This window comes from Pelodiscus sinensis, chromosome 19 (assembly GCF_052426305.1).
Source record: "Pelodiscus sinensis isolate ZL-2025 chromosome 19, ASM5242630v1, whole genome shotgun sequence".
Classification (NCBI taxonomy): domain Eukaryota; kingdom Metazoa; phylum Chordata; order Testudines; family Trionychidae; genus Pelodiscus; species Pelodiscus sinensis.
The window spans coordinates 18,965,463-18,987,485 of NC_143070.1; the positions used below are offsets into that span (position 1 = coordinate 18,965,463).

The window sequence follows — 22,023 nt, forward strand, 5'->3', positions numbered from 1 at the left end:
TTTTTAAAATCCCCCTTAGTTTGAACGAACTGCCCGGGGCTACAGGTGGCAGTTTAAAGTTAATCTGAACTAAGTCCTTAGTTCGGATTAACTGTTACTCCTCAGCCAGGAGATTGGAGCCCTGGCTGGCCACCATTACCAGGAGTTTGGGGAGGAGATAGGGAGGCATCTTCTGCTCTGCCTCCTCCTGCTGTTGCCTCAGCTCCAGTGCCACTGCCAGCAAAATTGGCCACATGGGTGGGGGAAGGGGGAGCCTTAGGGAGGCATCTCCTGGCTCCACCTCAGCCCCAGCTCTGCTACCAGCAAAAGCAGATGCACAGGTGGGAGGTGCTGCTGCTCCTTCTCCTTTTGCTGCCACTAACGAAAGTGGCTATGCAGGTGGGAGGGAAGCCTTGGGGAGGTACCTCCTTCTCTTATTCCTACTTCAAAGTATTCCTACTTCAAAGTATCTAGAATTTAGTAAGGCATTTAATATGGTCTCACATTACTTTCTTATAAACTTTGAAGTAGGAATAAGATCCTCCGGAAAAGGGCGCTTTTTCCGGAGGATCGGGGCCAGTGTAGACGCTCTTTTCCGGCTTTTCTAAAAGCCGGAAAAAAGCGGCGGACATTTTTATTTAAATGCCGTGGGGGATATTTAAATCCCCCGCGGATTTCCCTATTACGATCTCTGAAATTAACATGCCCCTTTCGGAAAAGGGGCCAATGTAGACGAGCCCCTCAAGTTTGCAGGTGATACCAAGCTGAGAGGGGTTGCAACTGCTTTGGAGGATAGGGTCATAATTCCAAATGATCTGGACATACTGGAGAAATGGTCTGAGGTAAATAGGATGAAGTTTAATAAGAATAAATGCAAAGTACTCACTTAGGAAGGAATAACCTGTTTCACACATACAGAATGGGTAGTGACTATCAAGGAAGGAGTATTGCAAAAAGGGTCATAGTGGACCACAAGCTAAATATGAGTGAACAGCGTGACGCTGTTGCAAAAAAAAGCAAACATGATTCTGGAATGCATTAACAGGAGTGTGGTGAACAAGGCATGAGAAGTCATTCTTCCATTCTACTGTGCTGATTAGGCCTCAGTTGGAATATTGTGTCCAGTTTTGGGCACCACATTTCAAGAAAGATGTGGAGAAATTGGAGACGGTCCAGAGAAGAGCAACAAAAATGATTAAAAGTCTAGAAAACATGATATCTATGAGGGAAGACTGAGAGGGGACATAATACTGGTTTTCAAGTATCTAAAAGGGTGTCAAAAGGAGAGAGAAATATTGTTCTCCTTCACCTCTGAGGACAGGACAAGAAGCAATGGACTTAAACCACAGCAAGGGAGGTTTAGGTTGGACATTAGGGAAAACTTCCTGCTTGTCAGGATGGTTAAACACTGGAATAAATTGCCTAGGGAGGTTGTGGATTCTCCACCACTGGAGATAATTAAGAGCAGTTTATATAGATATCAGGAATGGTCTAGAGTAAACAGTGCTTGGCCCTGCCATTAGGGCAGGAGACTAGATTGATGATCTCTCAAGGTCCCTTCCAGTTCTAGTATTCTGTGGTTCTAGGTATTTCACCTCAGCACACAGACTTGGTGTCTGTGGGAATACCTACACTGCAGAAAGTTATGGAATTGTTTAATATACTTTCTGGATCCAGGCTTTTGCAGTCTGATTCTGAATCCATTGCTTAGTGACACAGATTTTGACTCTGTGGGTATCATGGGGCTACCACATTCACAGAAAAAAATTATGTGATCAACAGGAAGTGGATCAGCCCTGCCCTCTCCTCGCCTACCCTCCTGTGCACCATTGAGACCCACAGATCAGCCTCTCCCCTCAACCACAGCTTCCTATTTCCTGTGAACCGACAGTTCAGTACAGCTGGTCCCCGAGTTATGGTCAATTTACGACCATTCATACTTATGACCAAACCTCCCATTAAGCATTCGTAAAGGCGGTCCCCGAGTTACGAATGTGATCCACGCTAACGAACAGCATGGTTGCATGTAAATGAATGGGGTCCGACTTACGAACACTTCGAGTTACGACCAAGTGTTTCATCCATAAGTTGGGGACCGGCTGTATTCTTAAGAATGTGCTAGAGGAGAGGCAGAATAGGGGGTGGGGAGAGGGGAAGAAGGTAGGTCTGGGTGGGTATTTAGAGGAACAGATGGAATTGGGAGCAGAGCCTAAAGCAGAGTGGGAGTTGAGTGCCCCCAGGATTAATGTATGATTATCTGGCCTTTGGAACAATGGTGGTGGTGTGCATTTGGTTCAAGGACTCCTGGCCCTTACAGACTAGCTTTGGAGACCAGGGTGACAGAACTGGAGGAGCCAAGATAGGCAGAGAGGTTCACAGATGTTCTATACAGCAGAACAGTTCCACCCCCAGTCAGACAGGCTCTATGCTTTTGAGGAGGGTAAAAGTGCTAGGGAAGGAAAACAACCAACTGAAGGAGAGGAAAATAATCCCATAGTTAGTATCCTCCTTCCATATGAAATTATGGTATCATCTTACACTGAAATACTTCTGGGGAGAGAACTCGTTATTAGGAAAAGACAGGTTCTAGTAAGGAGTATTTGATCATTAGAAACACAGACAGCTGAACCTGTGGGCCAGGCACTAGGCTCTGAAGGCTACATCCTGCCAGAGACAACACACAAATAAGGGTAGCTGTATTGCAAACCCCACCAACAATAACCTTGTGACACACCCACAATTCCTTTTTGAGTCAGGACCCCTACAATTATACCACCTTGAAATTTCAAATTAAAATATCTGAATATTTAGACTGGATACTAAGAAAAAATTCTTATCAGGATGAGTAAACACTGGGATAAGCTGCCTAGGGAGGCTGTGCAATTGCCATCCTTGGAGATACTTAAGAGCAGGTTAGGTGGACATCTATCAGGGATAATCTAGATTGGTGGTCCCCCAACTTTTCAGCATCAAGTCCCCTTTTTGATTTTTGAGAAACCCTCATGCCCCTTCCCCACCTTTACTTTACCATCCTCCAACCCCCCTGTTAACAAAAAATTCAATTAGTAATTTAAAATAAAAAATAAACACAAAAACTTGGTATTAACATTTTATTTAAAATGAAAAATAAGCACAAAGTTCCTTTTGGCACAAAAATTTAATAAAAATGTAATTTAACCTAAGAAATAGCAGAAACAAAACAAGTTTAAAGTGAAGGATGATGCACTCTCTTCATGAAAATCCTAGGTTTGAAATGAGGGAATGAGGGTTTTGGGAAGGAGTGAGAGGTGCAAGCTTTGCAAAGGGCTCCTTTTTGCGCAAGAGGGGGTTTCTGCCTCTTGTGTAAAAAAGGCCCCAATTACACAAATGAAGCACGGCAATATTCTACTCCACATTTCATTTGCATAAGCTTTTGCGGAAGAAGGGAACAGTATAGACATAGCCTGGGAGGGAATTTGGGTCCAGGAGGAGGTGAAGGGACTACTGGTTCACAGAGAGGGCTCCAGGCTGGAGAGTGTTGGGGTCAGGTGGAGAGTTGGGGTGCTGAACAAACCACAGGCTTGTGGATGTGTGACAGGGTGTGGTCACAGACGACCCCTCGGGGGTGCCTCCTGGGTGCTGACACGGCCACTTGCCTTCCTGCTCTCTGGGACTCCTCACTGCTCAGTCCTGCTGGGCCAGCTCCGCTAGTCTCCCCCAGCCAAATCCCTGAGCTGAGGTCCCTGCCCCCACCGAGAAGCAGTACAGACACTGAACCACTTCAGGTCCAAGGAGAGTGCAGTTTAGGGCCCAGCCTCCTGAGAGAGCACTCCCCAGATAGGATCAAACACCAAAGAATTAGGTAAGCCGCCTTTAGCAATGAAAGGGGGAATGTGCACACAGGTTGCCCCCCCAGGGAACAATGAGCAGCAACCGGACTTACTAACCAGGTCACCCGATCCTGGACCGAATTAAAAACCCTTTTAGAGGACATGCAGCGTAATGCAGGAGAGCTCCCCACAGTATGGTTGGAATGTGTAGCTTTAAATAACGGATCAGAGGTAGCAAATAAAGAGGAAGTAAAACACTGAGTTTTGAAATAGACTTAACAGCTTGTAAGAAGTGTTCCTCCAAATTCTGAAGGAAAGAATACCTGCCGACCATCAAGCCATACTGGCCCTATGCATTGTGGCTAGAAACATATATACAGATCAGCACGCTGAAGCAGAAAAGGGCTGCCAAGCAACTTCTTAGCAAATAGATAACGACAGCCTCTCCGGCTGGAATCGCAGGCAACCCAAAGATGTTTCACAACACATGAGTGGGGGCCTACCAGAGAAAAAACATAAACAGTTAAAACCTTTCCCTCACATGCCGTTATAATTGGCTTGAGGGCGTGGGAGAAGGTAACTTAAAAGCCACTCTAATGTCAACCGGTAGAAATTGAATTTGAAGATGTAATCACTAGAAGCTAAATCTGCCCTACCAACGAGACACATTCTGCAACATAATCTCCTTACAGAGCATGGGCAAGTGATCCACCCAAGAATCAGCAGCATATATCAACTGCTGCAGCATGGATGTTATGAAAACCCTATACTGAGAAGTTTAAAATTAGTAATAGCTGACTGCAATAATACACATTCGGATTTACATACTGAAAAGAATTAGGAGGTGTGGGGGCTAATTGAAAAACCCACTCTCCTTACCAAATTAATACTGAATAAACTTGTGTCATTAGGAAAAGTCATTTAGAAGGAATAAGGAAAGTAGGACAGACATTGGAAAGTTACTAGAAACGAGAAACGTTTTCTTTGGAAGAACGAAGCAAGTGATTTGAGGGTATGTGAAGGTGAGAAGTGACTGCATGGGAGAATGGATGGAATTAAGCGATTGTTGTTATATATGAAAGGACACCTGCTTTAAAAATGACTCCTTGTTTCTTGCAGCCTCTTTTAATAATCCAAGCAAAGAAACAAATCAAGTTAAATATTTGGCTACAGACACTTTGTTAAATCTATTAAAGGGAAAATAAAGAATTCGATTGACACTTAACTGGTTAACTGTATAAAAGAATGAAATCTATACATTCAATCCTTAAGGTTAAATTTACTCTTTAAGAAAACAAACAATTGTTTTAAGAATCCAAGCCCTGAAACTTCACTGTGTTTCTGTTCAAGGCTGAGTTGATAGCACTTTTAGCTTGCTTTCAGATCCAAGGTTGTGTGTGTCTGAAAACTGCCTGTCTGTTGTGGAAGGGGGGGGGGGGGAGCACTGTCCCCCATAAGTAAGCCTGTAACATTGCATGTGATTCTTTTCAGGAAAATAAAACCTTTTTGCTTGCTGGAATAGTAACTAGCAAGCATCTTGTTCTAAGCAAGAGTTTCTGTAGCAGTAAATCATCTGAAGCTTCACATTAAAGAAAAAAAGTCTAGTCTGCAGTACAAGAGGGAAACTGAGGCATGCCACTGTTGAGGAGGGCTAGCAACTCTGAGGTAATTCAAGGGAGTGGAAGGTCACGAGTACCGATGAAGCGCCCTCGTTCTCGGAAAGTTGCAGCTCACTCGCACACGAAAGTGGTAAGGAACTAGCTGTAACTGGTTCCCCTAACAGATCTTAAGCAGTATTTTAAGTTATAATAGGCCACCCCGACGGAGGTAGAAATGTTTTCTTCTCTTTCAGATCATCAGAAAGCGCTGGTGCCAGCTGAAGAAAAACAACAAACAACAACAACAACAACAAAACCCCATGGTTCTGTGTCATGACATAATAAGTTTGTGTTCTGTCTTCTGTCCAAGTTTGTCTTGTGTGTCTTAATTGTAATACATATTGCAAATGTCATTGTGTGTAGGATATTGGTGTTTTTATGAAAGGATATTTTAAGTAAAGCAGAAGCATGAATTTAAACAAAAACAAAATTAATTGGGCCCAATCAATCAATTGGCAATCAATTGGCAACTTTAAAGTTTAGTGAAAAGATAATAGTGTAGTAATTGTTAAGCTGGGGGAATGTTAACAATGTCTACATAGGTGAACAAAAAGAAACTGGAAAGAAGCAAGAAGTGCGCCACGTGAACAGAAAAACTAGGAGTAGGGTACCAACTCCTCCCCACTGGATTGGCTTTGCTTTAACAGCCACACTAAATTCCCTTTTATTAATGTCATCTAACAACAATAGTCTGGAATCTAATCAGTATTTTGTATTATGATAAATATCGAGAAAACAATCCACAGGTTATCCCCACCCCTATTCCCTATCCTTTTTTGTTTGTAAACAGGAATTTTGTGTGTCAGATGGAAACCAATCGCCATAATGATGGTAACTTGCGTATAACCCCATTTTACTGGTCGGATGGAACTGGCCTAACCCTCGTAAAGGCAAGTGATGGATCTAGGCCCATGGTCACCAACCAGTAGATCGCGATCTACCAGTAGATCTCAGGGGCTCCAAGAGTAGCTCTTGAGCCCTCTCTGAACTGCGCACCTGCGCAGTACATTTACATTAGATTTCCTCATGTAATGTAGGCGGGGCTTCAAAGAAGGGGCGGGGCAGTAATCTTCGCCTGTTCTGAGACTTAAAAAGTGATCTTGGCTGTAAAAAGGTTGGAGACCACTGATCTAGGCTCTAGTGTAGCAACCATCCTCACCTTCACTTATTGTATCCAGGACACTTTTAGCTTTGTGGAAATCAAGCTCACTCTCAGCTGCCCAACAAGGCAAAAGGACACGGCCATGTAGCCATTCAAGGAGAAGGCATTTATGTATAGGACTGCTCACTGCCTCATTTTGTGGGGCGGAAAAAAATGTGATTTGTCCTCACTCTGGCAGTCAATAGGCACCTGGTTTGGAAAAGCAGCTATAGCAATCTCCACTTGGAATCCTGTTGGAAATCTGATAATGCGAGAACAGCTTAAATTAAACGCCATAGCTATTGAACACCTCGGCAACCAAACAAGCAAAGGACTAAAATTATTATCAGATAAAATTGAAGAGATACGTGTGTATGTTATGCAGAATAGATTAGCTCTTGATTACTTGTTAGCAAAAGAGAATGGTTTTTGTAGTTGGTTAGATGAGTCACAATATGGTTCTATGTTTAAAAATAAATGTTGCATGGAGATTAAGTCAATTAAACAAAATGTAAGTGATGTAATTGAGAATACTGAGTAAATTGTAACAAATGTCAGGGAATCGCGCACCATTTTCAGACTGAAATGGCTAGCCTCATGATTTGGTTTAGAATGATACAAAGAACTTTTTGTTTCCATTTTTATTACATTCATAACATGTATTGTTTGCCTTGATCTAGGATGCGCTGTTTTAAAAGCCTGTACAAAATGTATTGTTGCACAAGTGCTTCTCGTCAAACGGAAATCTTTACTTGGCACCAATAAAGGTGGCAATGAGGACGAGAAGGAGGTATAATCAGTGGCGTTTAGGCCGCTCGGCCATGGCCACGGGGGCATGTTGTAAAGGAGGCTTTTTCTGTCCATGGCCTTCGCGTATAGCCCATCCTGCCACACAAGGCCCCTCACAGAAAACCCAGACTGTGAGATACTCAGAGAAGCATAGGAAGCACAATGCAGCTTTCTGTAAACGGAATTTGGCCTTGTAGGCATCATAGAACAGGGAGGTAAGCATGAAAAAATAGAACACAGCTACAAGAGATAAATAAGACTCTCTTGACCAGTCCTTGAAGGCAGGGAGGTAGGCATAGGGAGATAAGACGCACCTGCCATGCACACTGACCATGCCCACACCCAGCACTGTCCACGAGGCCATCAGGCGGACATCATGAAAAATCCTATAGGGCAGTATTTCACATTACCTCATTACCAGCCTATCAGGCCCGGCCAGGGAACTGACCCTAATAAGGTACCAGATATCAGGTTATGTTATAAAAGACCCTCAACCCCTTTGTTCGACGGAGGTTCCGTGTATTGAGGGCACGTTTTTTTTACCCAGCTAAAGGATTGATCACCCTGAGGCTGCCTTCCCCACCCTTCGAGTCAAAGATAAGGGTGCGCGAGTCCTGAGCATGCTCTGAGTTTTCGTATGTCTTCATGTTGTTATCGTTGCTGGATTTGTAAGTATTGCTTAAATGTATTGGTTATTAGTTTAATTAATAGTTAAATTGTGTTAATTTCACTGTGTAATTCTGTAAAGTGTATCTAAGTTCTGTTAACCACATTGTGTAAATTGTATAATTTTGTGTTGTGTAGTAGTGTTGTATTTAAGCTAAGTATAAGTGTTAGAAAGAGAAGCCCAGGAGTTGTTAAGTTGTAAAAGTAGATTTATGACTAACTCCACCAGCTGCCCTAAAATAACCATAGAGGGGCTGGCTTTTGATGGAATTTTTATTATCATTATATTAGCTTTGCTTTTGTATTTTTTGTTTGCATGCTGCGCTGCCTTAAGCAAATTATAGACAGTAATTTGGTATAGTGATAGAAATGTAGCCGTGTAAGTCTGGTGTAGCTGAAACAAAATACAGGACTATGTAGCACTTTAAAGACTAACAAGATGGTTTATTAGATGATGAGCTTTCGTGGGCCAGACCCACTTCCTCAGATCAAATAGTGGAAGAAAATAGTCACAACCATATATACCAAAGGATACAATTAAAAAAAAAATGAACACATATGAAAAGGACAAATCACATTTGAGAACAGAAGGGGGATGGGGGGGGGGGGAGGAAGGAAGGTAAATGTCTGTGAGTTAATGATATTAGAGGTGGGGAAAGGTAGATGTCTGTGAGCTAATGGTATTAGAAGTGATAATTGGGGAAGCTATCTTTGTAATGGGTAAGGTAGTTGGGGTCTTTGTTCAGCCCCCCGCGGAGAGTGTCGAATTTTAGCATGAATGACAGATTTGGTATAGCTGAATTTGGTATAGTTGAATTGTAATCAAAGAAGTTTGTAATTAGTTAAGTACAGCTAAATTTAAGGTTTTCTACCCTGTAAAAGCATTGGGCAATTGCTAGTTTAAAAAACCATTTTCTAATTGTTGGTTTTGATAAAAGAATCATTCCACTTAATAAAGATCATTTGTTTTACGCCATCATCCAGTAGTTTTCACTAGGTAATCGGCTTTAACCTTTGAGGCTTCCACCACATCACCGAACCAAGGTGTAACAGTAGGCAGAGCAAAGTAGCTTACAAATCAAAAGAAACAAAACCGCTTGACTAATTCTACATTGAAACCTCAGTAGAAACTTAATCAAACTCACCCTAAAACCTCTTTTCTAGCTGCCCCCCCAAACCAAGACTGTCTTCCCCACCTTTTGGGGTCTCAGTCTCCTTCCTTCAGGTGCAGCCCAGCCAAAAGGCCTAGGCCTCTGCTTTCCTATTCCTTTTGTTAAGGAGTTGAGGCGACTCCCTACCAATCTCTGCTCAGACTTAAGAACAAAAGATTGTTTTACAGTGGCTCATCTAGAAGTTGTAGGAAACACCCCCCATGTCTCCCATTCACACATTGGAAACTCACAAAATATTCCCTACTCCATGTGTCTAATTTTACACACACAAATGATACATACAACAGAGTAAGATAAACAGAACCAGCAGATCATGCCATGAAGATCGATGGGTAACATGAAATAATTTGCTCAAACCACCTTTGAGTTATATATATTCATGTCCATTTCATAAACCATGGAGGGCAGGGGGGTCCATCACAGTGAGGGTGCAGGAGTTCAGGTTGGACTGTATGAGGGGCTCAGGGCAGGGGGGTTGGGAGTATGGTGAGCCCCGATGCAGGAAGGCAGCAGGGGGAAGGAAATTCCCTGGCGCGATAGACCTGGCATTTCAGGAAATGCGCCGGCTGTTTGCAGGAGGGGAAGAGCAGCCCACATGCTCCCTAAAACACCGGCTCTGGCATATAGCTGCAGTACTTTCCCCCGCCCTCCCTACACACACTGCAGCAAGCTGGCACTACCTCCATTTTCGTAGGCAGTAGTGTCAGTACGGGCTCTTTCTTGGGGTGGGGGGAATGAGGAGGGGGAGCTGTCAGCTCATGCCCCCCTTGGAATTTCTTCACCCCCCCCCCCCGAGTTTGGCAACCAATGATCTAGCTGGTGCTTAGTCCTGCTGTGAGGGCAGAGTTGCTACCATTTCCAGTGTTCTATGATTTTATGATTCTTCTATGTGGATTGTATGATGATTAAGATTTCAGCACCAACTCAAGTTTTTCCCAAAAAGGGTTTCTCTGCTGCATGGATTCTCCTATGTTTAATAAGGTGTGAGCTACACCTATAGCTTTTCCCACAGTCAGAGCACCCGAAAGGTTTCTCTCCTGTGTGTATTCTCCTATGTCTAATGAGATCTGACTTCTCACTGAAGCTTTTCCCACAGTCAGAACAGTTGAAGGGTTTCTCTCCTGTATGTATTCTCCTATGTCTAACAAGATACCACCTCTCACTGAAGCTTTTCCCACAATCAGTGCAGCTGAAGGGTTTCTCCCCTGTGTGGATTCTCTTATGTCTAACAAGGTATGACCTATCAATGAAGCTTTTCCCACATTCAGCACAATAAAAGGGCTTCTCCCCTGTGTGGGTTCTTCTATGTTTAACAAGACATGTGCTTCTACTGAAACTTTTTCCACAGTCAGAGCATGTGAATGGTTTCTCTCTTGTGCGGATTCTATGACTGAAGCATTTCCCAGAATCAGTGCAGTTGATGGGTTTCTCCCCTGTGTGGGTTCTCTGATGTACAAGAAGATGTGCTTTCCTACTGAAGCTTTTCTCACACTCAGAACAGTTGAAGGGTTTCTCTCCTGTATGGATTCTCCTATGTCTAACCAGGTACGACCTCTCAGCAAAGCTTTTCCCACATTCAGAGCAGCTGAAGGGTTTCTCCCCTGTGTGGATTCTGCTATGTCTAACAAGGTATGACCTATCAGTGAAGCTTTTCCCACATTCAGCACAATAAAAGGGCTTATCCCCTGTGTGGATTCTTCTATGTTTAACAAGACATGTGCTTCTACTGAAAGTTTTTCCACAGTCAGAGCACCTGAATGTTTTCTCTCTTGTGCAGATTCTATTACTGAAGAATTTCCCAGAATCAGTGCAGTTGAAGGATTTCTTCCCTGTGTGGGTTCTCTGATGTACAAGAAGATGTGCGTTCCTACTGAAGCTTTTCCCACACTCAGAACAGTTGAAAGGTTTCTCTCCTGTATGGATTCTCCTATGTCTAACCAGGTACGACCTCTCAGCAAAGCTTTTCCCACATTCAGAGCAGCTGAAGGGTTTCTCCCCTGTGTGGATTCTGCTATGTCTAACAAGGTATGACCTATCAGTAAAGTTTTTCCCACATTCAGCACAATAAAAGGGCTTCTCCCCTGTGTGGATTCTTCTATGTTTAACAAGACGAGTGCTTCTACTGAAACTTTTCCCACAGTCATAGCACCTGAATGGTCTCTCTCTTGTGTGGATTCTAAGACTGAAGCATTTCCCAGAATCAGTGCTGTTGAAGGGTTTCTTCCCTGTGTGGGTTCTCTGATGTAAAAGGAGATGTGAGTTCCTACTGAAGTTTTTCCCACATTCAGAGCAGCTGAAGGGTTTCTCCCCTGTGTGGATTTTCCTGTGTCTAATAAGTGCTGACCTCCGACTGAAGCTTTTCCCACATTCAGAGCAGTAAAAGGCTTTCTCCTTTGTGTGAATTCTTTTGTGTTTAACAAGCTGTGAGCTTCTACTGAAACTCTTCCCACAATCAGAGCAGTTGAAATGTTTCTCTCCTGTGTGGATTCTTTGATTATCAATAATAGTTTTGCAGTCACTGTAAGTGGAGGGTGCTTGTTGATGGGGGATTTTCTGTCGAATGGTTTCTGTGTTTCTTTTCACCTTTCTGCTCCTGTGACTGGATTTTCCCTGTCTCTCTCCTGGATCGTTTTCCTGATGCCTTTCTAGGCTATGCTGACTCTTATAGGTTTCTCCTTGCTCAGGTCTCTGAGTGACATGCCCTTCAGATCTTCCCAATAACATTGCAAGTGGAGCCACTTGCTCTGGTCCTTTCTGCTGAAGACTTTCCTCATTGTTCTCACTTAGCATACCATCACCTGCTGGGACAGAGACAGAATCCAGACAGGAGTCATTTTCTGTGCTGAGCTGAAAGGAAAACTAAAAGGTGAATAGAAAAGTGGGAACACACCCAAATAATGTCTGGACAGGTTCAATCATCATGAGCAGAGTTCATCCTCTTTCCTCACAACCCTTCCCCAGAGGAGAGAACCCAACCCCCTACCCCTTCTGACTGGAGTTAAACACAGGCTGAAGGGTCCATTAGATTTGATGAAAATGCATAACTGACATCTACTAAGAGAGGACAGAAATTCATTTCTGAAATAGTTTAGCTCAGGGGTTTGCAACCTATGGCTCATAAGCCAAATATGGCTCTCTAGGTAGTCAAATATGGCTCTTCTGGAGCCCCAGCTCAGCCCCTCCCCTCCCCTGAGAGCAGGAAGCCAGCACTGGTGCTACAACCTTACAGTCTCCACAAGACTTGAATGCCAGCAGTTTCCTGTGGGGAGGGGCAGTGGCAGAAAGCCCCCTCCCTGCTGGATTCAGCATGCAGGGAACAAGCAGAGCTAAACATGGCTCAGCTTGACAGTGTTTTCCTTCCCCTTGCATGGGGGAACCCAGGAACCTGGGGTTAGGGCACTAGCCTGGGGTCCTCTGGGTTCAAGCCCCACCCATCCTTGAGCATCACCATGGCCAGCACCAACTTCCCCATTAGGAAGGCCTGATAAGGGGTGCCCTGAGGGTAGGGAGGTGGGGTGGGTTCTCCTGTGGCCTAGGGGTTAGGGCAATGGCCTGGGGACCCCAGTGTTGTGTAGTGACATTTCCTTCCCCCAGGACACACTTCCTGCAGCCTCCCCTGCCAGCCCTTTCCAGAGGCTTCCAGGGAATGGGAGCAGCAGAAGGTGCCTGCAACGTGGTGCAAAACCAAGTTAAGTGCCCACCCCATCTCCTTATGCCCAAATGCCACATAGCCTCCCTTGCAAGACAACCTGTCCCCCAGCATCCTGGAAGGACACCCCTTACCTTCAGCCCCCTGGACAGACCTCACACCCTCACCTACACCCCACCTCCCACTCTGCATGCCCAACCCTATCCCATTCAGTAGCAGCCCTGTACTGCACACTTAATGTTTCATTTTTGGCCCCAATCTCGAGGCTAGGAGGCCCCACAAAATCAACTAACTCTGGAACCCCAGAAGAATAAATTTGGCCTGAGGCCTTGAACCTTAGTCCTCCCTGCAGTATGGGACTGGAGCACCAGAGGAGTGAGGGGTTTCAGTTAGGGGTCACATCAGTGTGGTTTGGGGAGGTCTGAAGTGTGTTTTTGTTTTGTTTCTCACTTGTGTTGTCCCCAGTTGATTTTTCTGTGGGTTAGTGCTCCCAACCCAAAAAAGGTCCCCTACTCCTGCCATAAATAAAGACAATGTTGAAATCAGGAATGCAAAATTTTGATTATTTGGCTAACTGAATAGTCAATAAGGGCACCTCCTTCTTTGAAGTGTAGCAATAACCCTAGGGAGATGCCCCTGCTGACCCAGGGCTTCACGGAGCACAGCTGCTTTGAAGCACCCCATCTTCTCACCCCCGTTGTTGCCTCTTTCTGATAGAGGCAGCAAGTGTGTGTGGGAGGGAAGCGGCTAGTCAACTATCCGATAAGCATTTGCCTCATCAGATAGTCGACTAGTCATTCACATCCCTAGTTGAAATCTTGTTTTGGACATATTTTAATTTAGAAATGAAGTCTAGCCAACAAGCCCCCAATTGGGCTCTGCCCCCATTTGGCCACAGTGTCATAACACTCCAATACTCTGCACACACCAACCCTGAGCCCATCATACACCTGAACCCTCTGCCCTGAGTTCCTCTAACCCCCACATCCTCCAACTCCTGTACCCCCATATCCAGTCACTTGCCATAACACTCCTACAACCCCTCACACACCAACCCTAAGTCCATCATATAGCCCTATGTCCTATACCCAACCCAGCCTTCTGCCCCCCCACATCACCAGCCTCCTGACATAAGATTGACAGAAGACAGCCTGAACGTGTGTGAAGTCTCATTAAATAAAGTTTGTGAATACATTTCATTTATGCTATTATTAATCATTATGTCAATTATCAATAATATTAAGTTGTACATTTTCAGTCATGCAAATGGTCATGCTTATATGGCTCTTTGTTGACCATTTGTTCTGAATTTTGATGCAGTTTGGCTCTGGTTTGAAAAGATTGCTGACTCCTGGTTTAGCTGATTGCTCACCTGCGTGGGTGTTGCTGATGATCTCCCCTTCCTCACAGCCCTGGAGATCTGGGATGCACAGCTCTTCTCTTTGGTCCACCCAGGAGATCACATTAGCTTTGGAGACTGGAAATCCTGCTTGGGGAGTAATTAACCAAGTGTTGACCTTGTTCATTAAGGTCCATGCCATTACTGCTTCCAGAGCCAGGATCTGAGTCGCCCACCCAAAGAGGCTCCTTCCCCACTTTTCAGAGACTGGGCTCTGGATGGTAAAATATCCCAGGACACACTCACCTGCAGCAAAGGTGCATCACCTCACTTGAGAAATGGCCCAACTCATTCACCGGAGAGAGCCCAGCACTCTGCTGCACTCTCTAGGGTACAACTATGTTTCCCCCATGGCACACTCCATCCCCTCATCCCAGGGCAGACAAAAATACACTGCTTAGATGAGCTCCAGTGAGGGCTTGCTGGTCTGACACCAAGGCCCACAGGCAGGGCTCTGACTCACAGGAGATCACAGGAACTTGGAAAGGACCAAGCACATCTCTACCTCCCCAACTGTGCTCTGTCCACAAATCTCCTGGCTGGAGGGCACAGCTCACCCTGCTCTTTGGCTCAGATTCTGTACCTGAACCAGGAGGAGGCAGAGGAAGTTGTCTGAGAAGCTAAGTGAATGCTTGGGTGGCTCTATCAGATCTTGCCTATGCTCCAGACTCCTGGCCCTGGTGGGCCCTGCAAGCTGCTCACAACAGCTGCTGCGCCTGTGGCTCACCATGGCAGTGTTTGGCTGTGCTGCTTCTCCAGGGTGCTTGATTGTTGCTGCAGCTGAGCCCCACTTTTGCTGCCTCAGTTCTACTCTGCCAGCAGCAGCAGCCTCTGTGTGCTTTCCCAGTCTTCCTCTTGTGCCCAACCTGGCCTGCCATTTGTTGCCCCCCTCAGCTACACAGAATCTACTAATCACATTTTTGCATCTGGTGGGTGCATTCCTCACATCTTCAGGTAGACACTGTCTTGGACTATCATCTGATGCCTAAATGGACTTTCCCATGGACTTTTCAGCCAAATGGTGGGCAATGCCTGCCATGGCTCATCAGAGTAGGCAAGAGCATGTCATCAGCTCATGTGATACTAAACTCCATCTAGACCAGTGGTCTCCAACCTTTTTACATCCAAGATCACTTTTTAAATGTCAGAATAAGTCAAGATCTACTGCCCCATCCTTCCCCAAAAACTCCACCCCCTCCTTGAAGCCCTGCCCTCTGTTCTCCTCCTCTCCATCACTTGCTATCCCCAGCCCTTATACACTCTCGGGTACGGCTACACTGCCGCTTTTTTTCCCGATTGTCTAGACTGGGCCAAATGTCAGAAAAACCCCTTCTTTCAGAAGCCCCCTTATTCCTCATGGAACGAGGAATACAGGGGTTACCGCAAGAGCACGTTTGCTGTTCCGCTAAAAAAAGCAGAACAAACGCATCCCTGGACACAGAAGAATTTTTCTGGGATACCTCTGGAATCCCGGAAAAACTCCTGCAGTCTAGCCATCCCCTCACTGGGTTGAGACAGGATGTATGGGCTTGGGGTGGGAATGAGGGCTTTGGGTGTGGGAAGGGGTGAGAGGTGCAAGGTCTGGGAGGGAATCTGGACGCAAGAGAAGGTGGAGAAGGGGATGCTGGCTCAGGGAGAGGGCACCAGGATGGGGAGCGTTGGATTTGGGGTACCAAGCAAGCCACATGCTTGTGGATGTGAGGGTGCAGGAGTTTGAGCAGAAGTATGTGAGGGGCTCAGGACAGGGAGGTTGGGAGTAAGATGGGCAGTGTGTGAATGGTGCAGGAGTGTTGTGGCAGAAGACTGAGGATGTGGGGCTGCAGGAGTTTGGGGATGTGAGAGGCTCAGGATAGGGGTTACCAGTGTATGATAGGCTCAGACCTTGGGTCCAGGGAGGTGGTGGTGGTACAAGAGTGTTATAATGCTGCAGCCAGATGGGGGCTTGGCCCCAATTGGGGGTTTGATAGCCAGGCTTCCTTTATTATGTCAAACACAAAAAGTTTCATCATTGTCTTTATTTATGAGAAGAGCGAGGAACCTGTTTTGAGTCAGGGGTCACTGACCCACAGAAAAGTCAGTTGGGGCCACACAAGTGAGATGCAAAAAAATAACTCCTCTAACCCCCCTCTCCCAACCTCAGCCCAACTGTGGTGGTGGGAGCAGAGGACATGGTACTGAGGAAGGGTGCCAGTGGGTTCTGTGGCAGGGGACAGGATGCCAGTGGGTTCTGCTGCAGGGGACAGGGTGCCAGTGGGGACAAGGGTCAGGGTACAGGGTGCCAGTGGGTTCTGCGGCAGGGGACAGGGTACCAGTGGGGACAGGGTACCAGTAGGTTCTGCTGCAGGGGACAGGGAGTCCCCAGCACATGCCTCCTCTGGAAGTCTGGTTGCGTGCCTCTTCTCGGGACTTCTAATCCCCCCGTCCACACAGAGGAGGGACGCCCCAGCACGCACCTTTGGGGGGGGGGGGAGGAAGCCCGGGCACACACCTCTTCACAGGACTTCTAACACTCTCCCCACCAAGTGCAGAGAAGGGAAGCCCCGGCACGCCACAGATCTGCTTTGTGGTATGGTGCTGACTGTTTGGTGGAAGGGGAGCAGCCTGCGCACTTCAAGGGACAGGGTGGCACTTCAAACCCCGGAAGTGGCGCGCAGCTGCCGGACTTCTGTCCTCTCCGTAGGAAGCCGGCACAATCTCCCTCGTTGCTGGAGGTAGGTAATGGGGCTTCTTCAGGGTGGGGGGAAATGGGGAGGGGGTCCCGAACGCATCACGATCAAGCGGTTGGGATTTCCCAATCAACCAGTCAATTACAATTGATGGGTTTTTGACCACAGATCTAGACCTTATGCTTTTCAGCTCACAGTGGTGAGGGCTTTGTTTGGAATGAGCCCCCTCCAACTGTGCTTCCTGTAAGGTGCACACACGTGTGGCCATGCAAGAGAGATTCACATGCCACCCAGCTGATCAGCAGAGTGTGCCCATTTGACAGCACGTGTTCAGGTGCCCCTCCCCAATCTTGCATAGTCCTGCAGCTGCTCCTGGGGGGGGGATCCTCCTGCTAACTGCACAGAGCTGGGGAAGGGCAGTGCTGATGTTACAGGGTATCCCCTACACCTGTACCCTGACTCCGCAGAGCCAGGCAGAGGTGACACAGGGCTCAAGAGAACTCCAAGATGCTGCAGTCTGAGTGGTGATGGCCTTAGTTTCTTAGGGTATGTCTACACTTCAAAGTTAATTCAAAACAACAGCCGTTATTTCGAATTAACTTTAATAGTGCCTATATATTCAAACCACTATTTCAAATTAAATTCGAAATAGCAGAGCCCTTAATTCGAATTTGGTAAACCTCATTCTATGACGAGTAACGCCAAATTCGAAATAGCTATTTCAAATTAAGTGCTGTGTAGACACTTAATTCGAAATAGGGGGCCTCCAGCCCTTCCCAGGGAGCCCTAGTGGCCACTCTGGGCACAACCAGGAAAACTTACTCTCCTCTCCCCCAGCCCTGGAGCCATTAAAGGGGTAGACCCTGGCCACAGTGCCTGTTCCAGCTCCAAGTCTGCCAGCCCAGAGCCAGCAGTGGCCCCAAAACATAAGCCAGCAAGCCACTGGCACCCAGCCCTCCACTGCTCCCCAGGAGCAGTCTGCCAGCTCCCAGGAGCCTGCCAGGGGCTGGAGAAGGTGGGCGCCTTCCTGGTCCAGGGTGGAGATCATGAAGCTTATTCAGGATTGGGGGGGGGAATACCCCCAACGTCCATGATCTCTGCACTAGATGGAGGAACGCGGCTGCTTATGGCATGACAGCTGCCAGCCTAGCCACTAAAGGCCACATGCGAACCCAGGAGCAGGTTAGCATGAAAGTCAAGTTGGTCCGGCAAGACCCTCAACCTTGAGCTTCCCCTCCCTATTCTTCCCCTTGGGGCTTCCCCTTTCCAGCTCCTTCCTCCCAGGTTTCCCCCTCCCCTCTCCCACCTCCTTTCCCTAGTCGCCCCAAAGGTTCATACCCCTCCCCCCAGTTTTGTTCAATAAAACGAGTTTCTATTTTTGAACATACATGTCTTTTATTTGACATCAGGAAAGGGGGCTAGGGAGGGGTAAGTGGAAGGACGTGAGGGAGGAATGGGGCACGAGCCCCCAGTGGGGAGGACCGGGGAGGCTCTGAGGGCTCCTCAGGGTGGACGCTCTCCTGCAGGGTCTCCTGGATCCTGACAGCCCCCCGATGGACCCTCCGGATGGCAGCCTGCAGAAAGTGCAGCCAGGCTGATGGCAATGACCCCATGAGATGCACCGGCGTGCCCAAGGGCAGCTCTGACTCCATGTGGCTGAGTGCTGTGGTGTCCTGAGTGCGGGCACTTAGGGCACTCCAAGACAGGACTGCTTTGTTGTCCCTCGTCAAGGTAGACAAGCAAGCAGGGAACCCTGAGAACTGTCTGGGGCAGAGTAGGGTCCCTTTAAGCAAGGAGCTCAGTTAGCCTCAGGCAGCAGCCCCACACACTAAATCCTAACCTGATGCCCTGCCAGCCCTGGTTCCGGCCAGCCTTATCTTCAGTTCAGGGTCCACTCAGTGTGGATGTACTATTTCAAAATAGTTCGAATTAAGTTAATTCAAAATAGACATACCCTTAGAGGCAGTACTCTGCTTTTGAGAGGTCCCCAGCAGTCAGCTCATACAGTCTGTGTCTCTCTCACATAAACCTCCGTCCCAATCCCCCTCCTCTCGCGCACATCCCCATAGAGCAGAGCAGATGGGAGCCTGGCTCTAGGAGACTTTTGCCATGGTCTGAGGTCTGCTCTGAAGGGTTAGCTCCTTCCTTACAGAGGCAGTGCCTTCCTGAACCTGAGATTTCCCCAGCAGCCAACTCACACTCTCTCTCTCAAACACACATATATATACACACTGAGACAGACACAGAGATGGGTGCACACACAATTCTTCTTCCCCTGCTCACATACCCCATCTGTGCAGATCACGGGAGAAGAGACAACAGCTTTCAGGAACAGGGCAGAACAGTTTGCAGTGTCTTAGAACACGTGCGCGCGCGCGCGCACACACACACACACACACACACACACACACACACACAGTCTCTGTTACACGCATGACTGGAAAGTATATATCATCTGTCTCCCCCACAGATACACAATCTCTTTTACACTCACCTTGCAGCACATAACTGTGATAGAAATGTAGCTGTGTTAGTCTGGTGTAGCTGTAACAAAAAACAGGACTATGTAGCACTTTAAAGACTAACAAGATGGTTTAATAGGTGATGAGCTTTGCTCTGGCAAAGCCTCAGAAGCACGGGAACCCGCCCGCTGCTGCCGCTTGGGTCCCGGTGCCTGTGGTCTGCTGGGGACGGTCCCCAGCAGACCACAGGCACCGGGTCTCAAGCGGCAGCAGCAGCGGTTCCCGCGCTTCTGAGGCTTTGCCAGAGCAAAGCTTCAGAAGCGCAGGAACCCGCCCGGTGCCCCTGGTCTGCTGGAGACGGTCTCCAGCAGACCAGGGGCACCGGAGCAGCTTACGAACGGGGCTTTCTCGCCCCGGAGGTCGCAGGTAGCAATCCGCTACCTTGACCTCCGGGGCGAGAAAGCCCCGTTCGTAAGTGCAGATCCGACATAAGTCAGATCCGCGTAAGTCGGAGACTGCCTGTATATGGTTGTGACAATTTTCTTCCACATAATTGTGTTATCATTGTTACTGCTTGGCACTACCTGCAATGCACTTATACTGTCTCTGTCATTTCATTCTTTCCAAGTGTGTATGTTAATGCTTTGACTGGTCTATGCATTTAATACCTGTACTTACATTTAATTCTTTGAGTAGTGAGTGCTGTCCTGGCTGGAGTAATTATCCATATGATATTTAAAAAATATATATAATGTATTTTTTTTAAAGTTAATGGTGGCACATAATTGTGCATGCACCAGTGCACACAACATGCATTCCACATTTGGATGGAAAAATAGAGCGAACCCTGCCATCCACATGCCAGACAGCTATAAAAGGCTAGTGAAACAACTCTATTTGGCCTCTTCCCAGCTCTGATCTCCGGACTATGGATGTATCCTAATGAGATCATTCTAACCACAGGACAGAAGACCTTCCAATCTTTGGACGCAATCAGACTTTTATCTAACCAGTGATTTATTCCACCATCAGCTCAAACCTGATGCAAGAATGTTGCAACATGTATCTGTATTTGATTGCATCCCTAACAGTGACAACCCCTCCTACCTGAGCAGTTCAGACTGCCTTACCGGTATTGTAAGAATACCCTGGAGGGTATGCTGGCTTTGTGGAATCCTACTGGGAGGCTGGCTAGCCTGGCGAGGAAAGGCACATCTTTCCCTTGGCTCAGAGATGGGAAGGAGCAGAGATGGTGTGTGCCACACTGGAGGCTGAGACTACCCCAGGGGACCAGGGTCAGCAAAAGGGTGCTGCAGCTGCACCTATCCAGCACCTCTGCCCCCTAAAAAGTGGGCCAGACTGCCAGTTACTCTGCACTGCCTGGCTGGTTGAAGAAACTAAAAGGCCAGTTTTTAAGCAGCAATAGTAGGTGAGTGCACATGGCCATGGCCTTATTATCTTATTGTCTAATATGTCATGGAAGTTGAAAGATACGTGGCTCCCAATCCTGACAGTGGCTGCCTTTCCATGAGTGCTGGGAGAAATGCGAAGAACTCTGGCTGCTGGACGAACACCGAGCCCACGTTGCTTTTATCTAGTGATGTATGGAACCACTTAAGGGAATTTGTTGTGGCTCCTGCTTCTTGTGTGCTTTAGAGAACAGGAAGAGAGAAAAAAGGCCTCTGTGTCCTAGAAGGGGACAGCACTGGTCTTACGGGTCTAGAACAGACAAGATAAAGGGCAAGAGTTTCTACTTTGGATTAACCAATCTCTGAGTGGCCCTGTGGGATACATGCCTGGTGGTCAGAAAGAGTGTCTGAGACTAGCTAGAGCTCCCTCCCACTTTGGCCAAGCTCTGAGACTGGTTAGTTGGTATCACACAGAGCCCATCTGCAGCCACTGACATCCGATCATGCAACCCCACTGCATGTTTTGGGATCTTTTTTGCCCTGGGCCTGTGCAGAACCCCTGGACAGCATGTGGCTCCTCTTGTCAGGAAGGCAAGATGTGCACAGCCTGCTGCTGGAGAATGGGTCCTCCATGCCCTAAGGATGTTTATTCAGTTTGTTCGTTGTGTAGATTTGCCAGCAGTTTAGAACCTGATCCTGAGTTTATTAAGACCGCACTGCTGCCTCATTTGCACTCTCTGAATCTTTTTCATCTCCTCAGAACGCTGGGAAGAGCACAGATTCCTAACATCTCCACAAAGGCAGCCTCAATGCTTTACAATTAAAAACCACAGCAATCCAAATCAGATCCTGCTTTAAGTTCTGCTAATGTAGAATCCCTCAGCCTGCTGTACCTCTCTGCTCTGGATCTGAATGAAGCTACTTCTCAGGCTTTCTAATATCTCCCACAAGATGTCCACCAGCTGTCAAACTGAAATGCACTTGGCCAAATGCAAGCGCTTCCTATGTGCCTGTTGATAGGAGGTGACAAACCTGCTGGGCTAGAACTGCAGAGAATTCACTGCTTGGGCTTGCTTTATAATTCTAACAGTGGAAGATAGCGGGGGCGCCACATTCCTCCTCCCCCATCAGATAATTACAAGGTCTGAAATATGCCAGGAATAACATCAACAATCAGGTGCTAATTAACACCAGCTCCTCACCCCAGCCTCAGAGTTGCCTCAA

General features: G+C 47.0%; 1 protein-coding gene across 1 annotated transcript in view; it reads right to left on the reverse strand.

Annotated features, from left to right (window-relative positions):
* Window positions 1-3,073: 3,073 nt before the first annotated feature.
* LOC102452821 (uncharacterized) overlaps window positions 3,074-22,023 on the reverse strand; it is a 29,269-nt gene continuing 10,319 nt past the window's right edge. The window contains exons 3-4 of the mRNA XM_089771005.1: window positions 14,236-14,349; window positions 3,074-12,012 (exon numbers count right to left, since the gene is read on the reverse strand). Coding sequence (XP_089627131.1) covers window positions 10,139-12,012; window positions 14,236-14,349 — 1,988 coding nt within the window. The 3' untranslated portion in view covers window positions 3,074-10,138. The remainder of the gene's footprint in view (window positions 12,013-14,235; window positions 14,350-22,023) is intronic.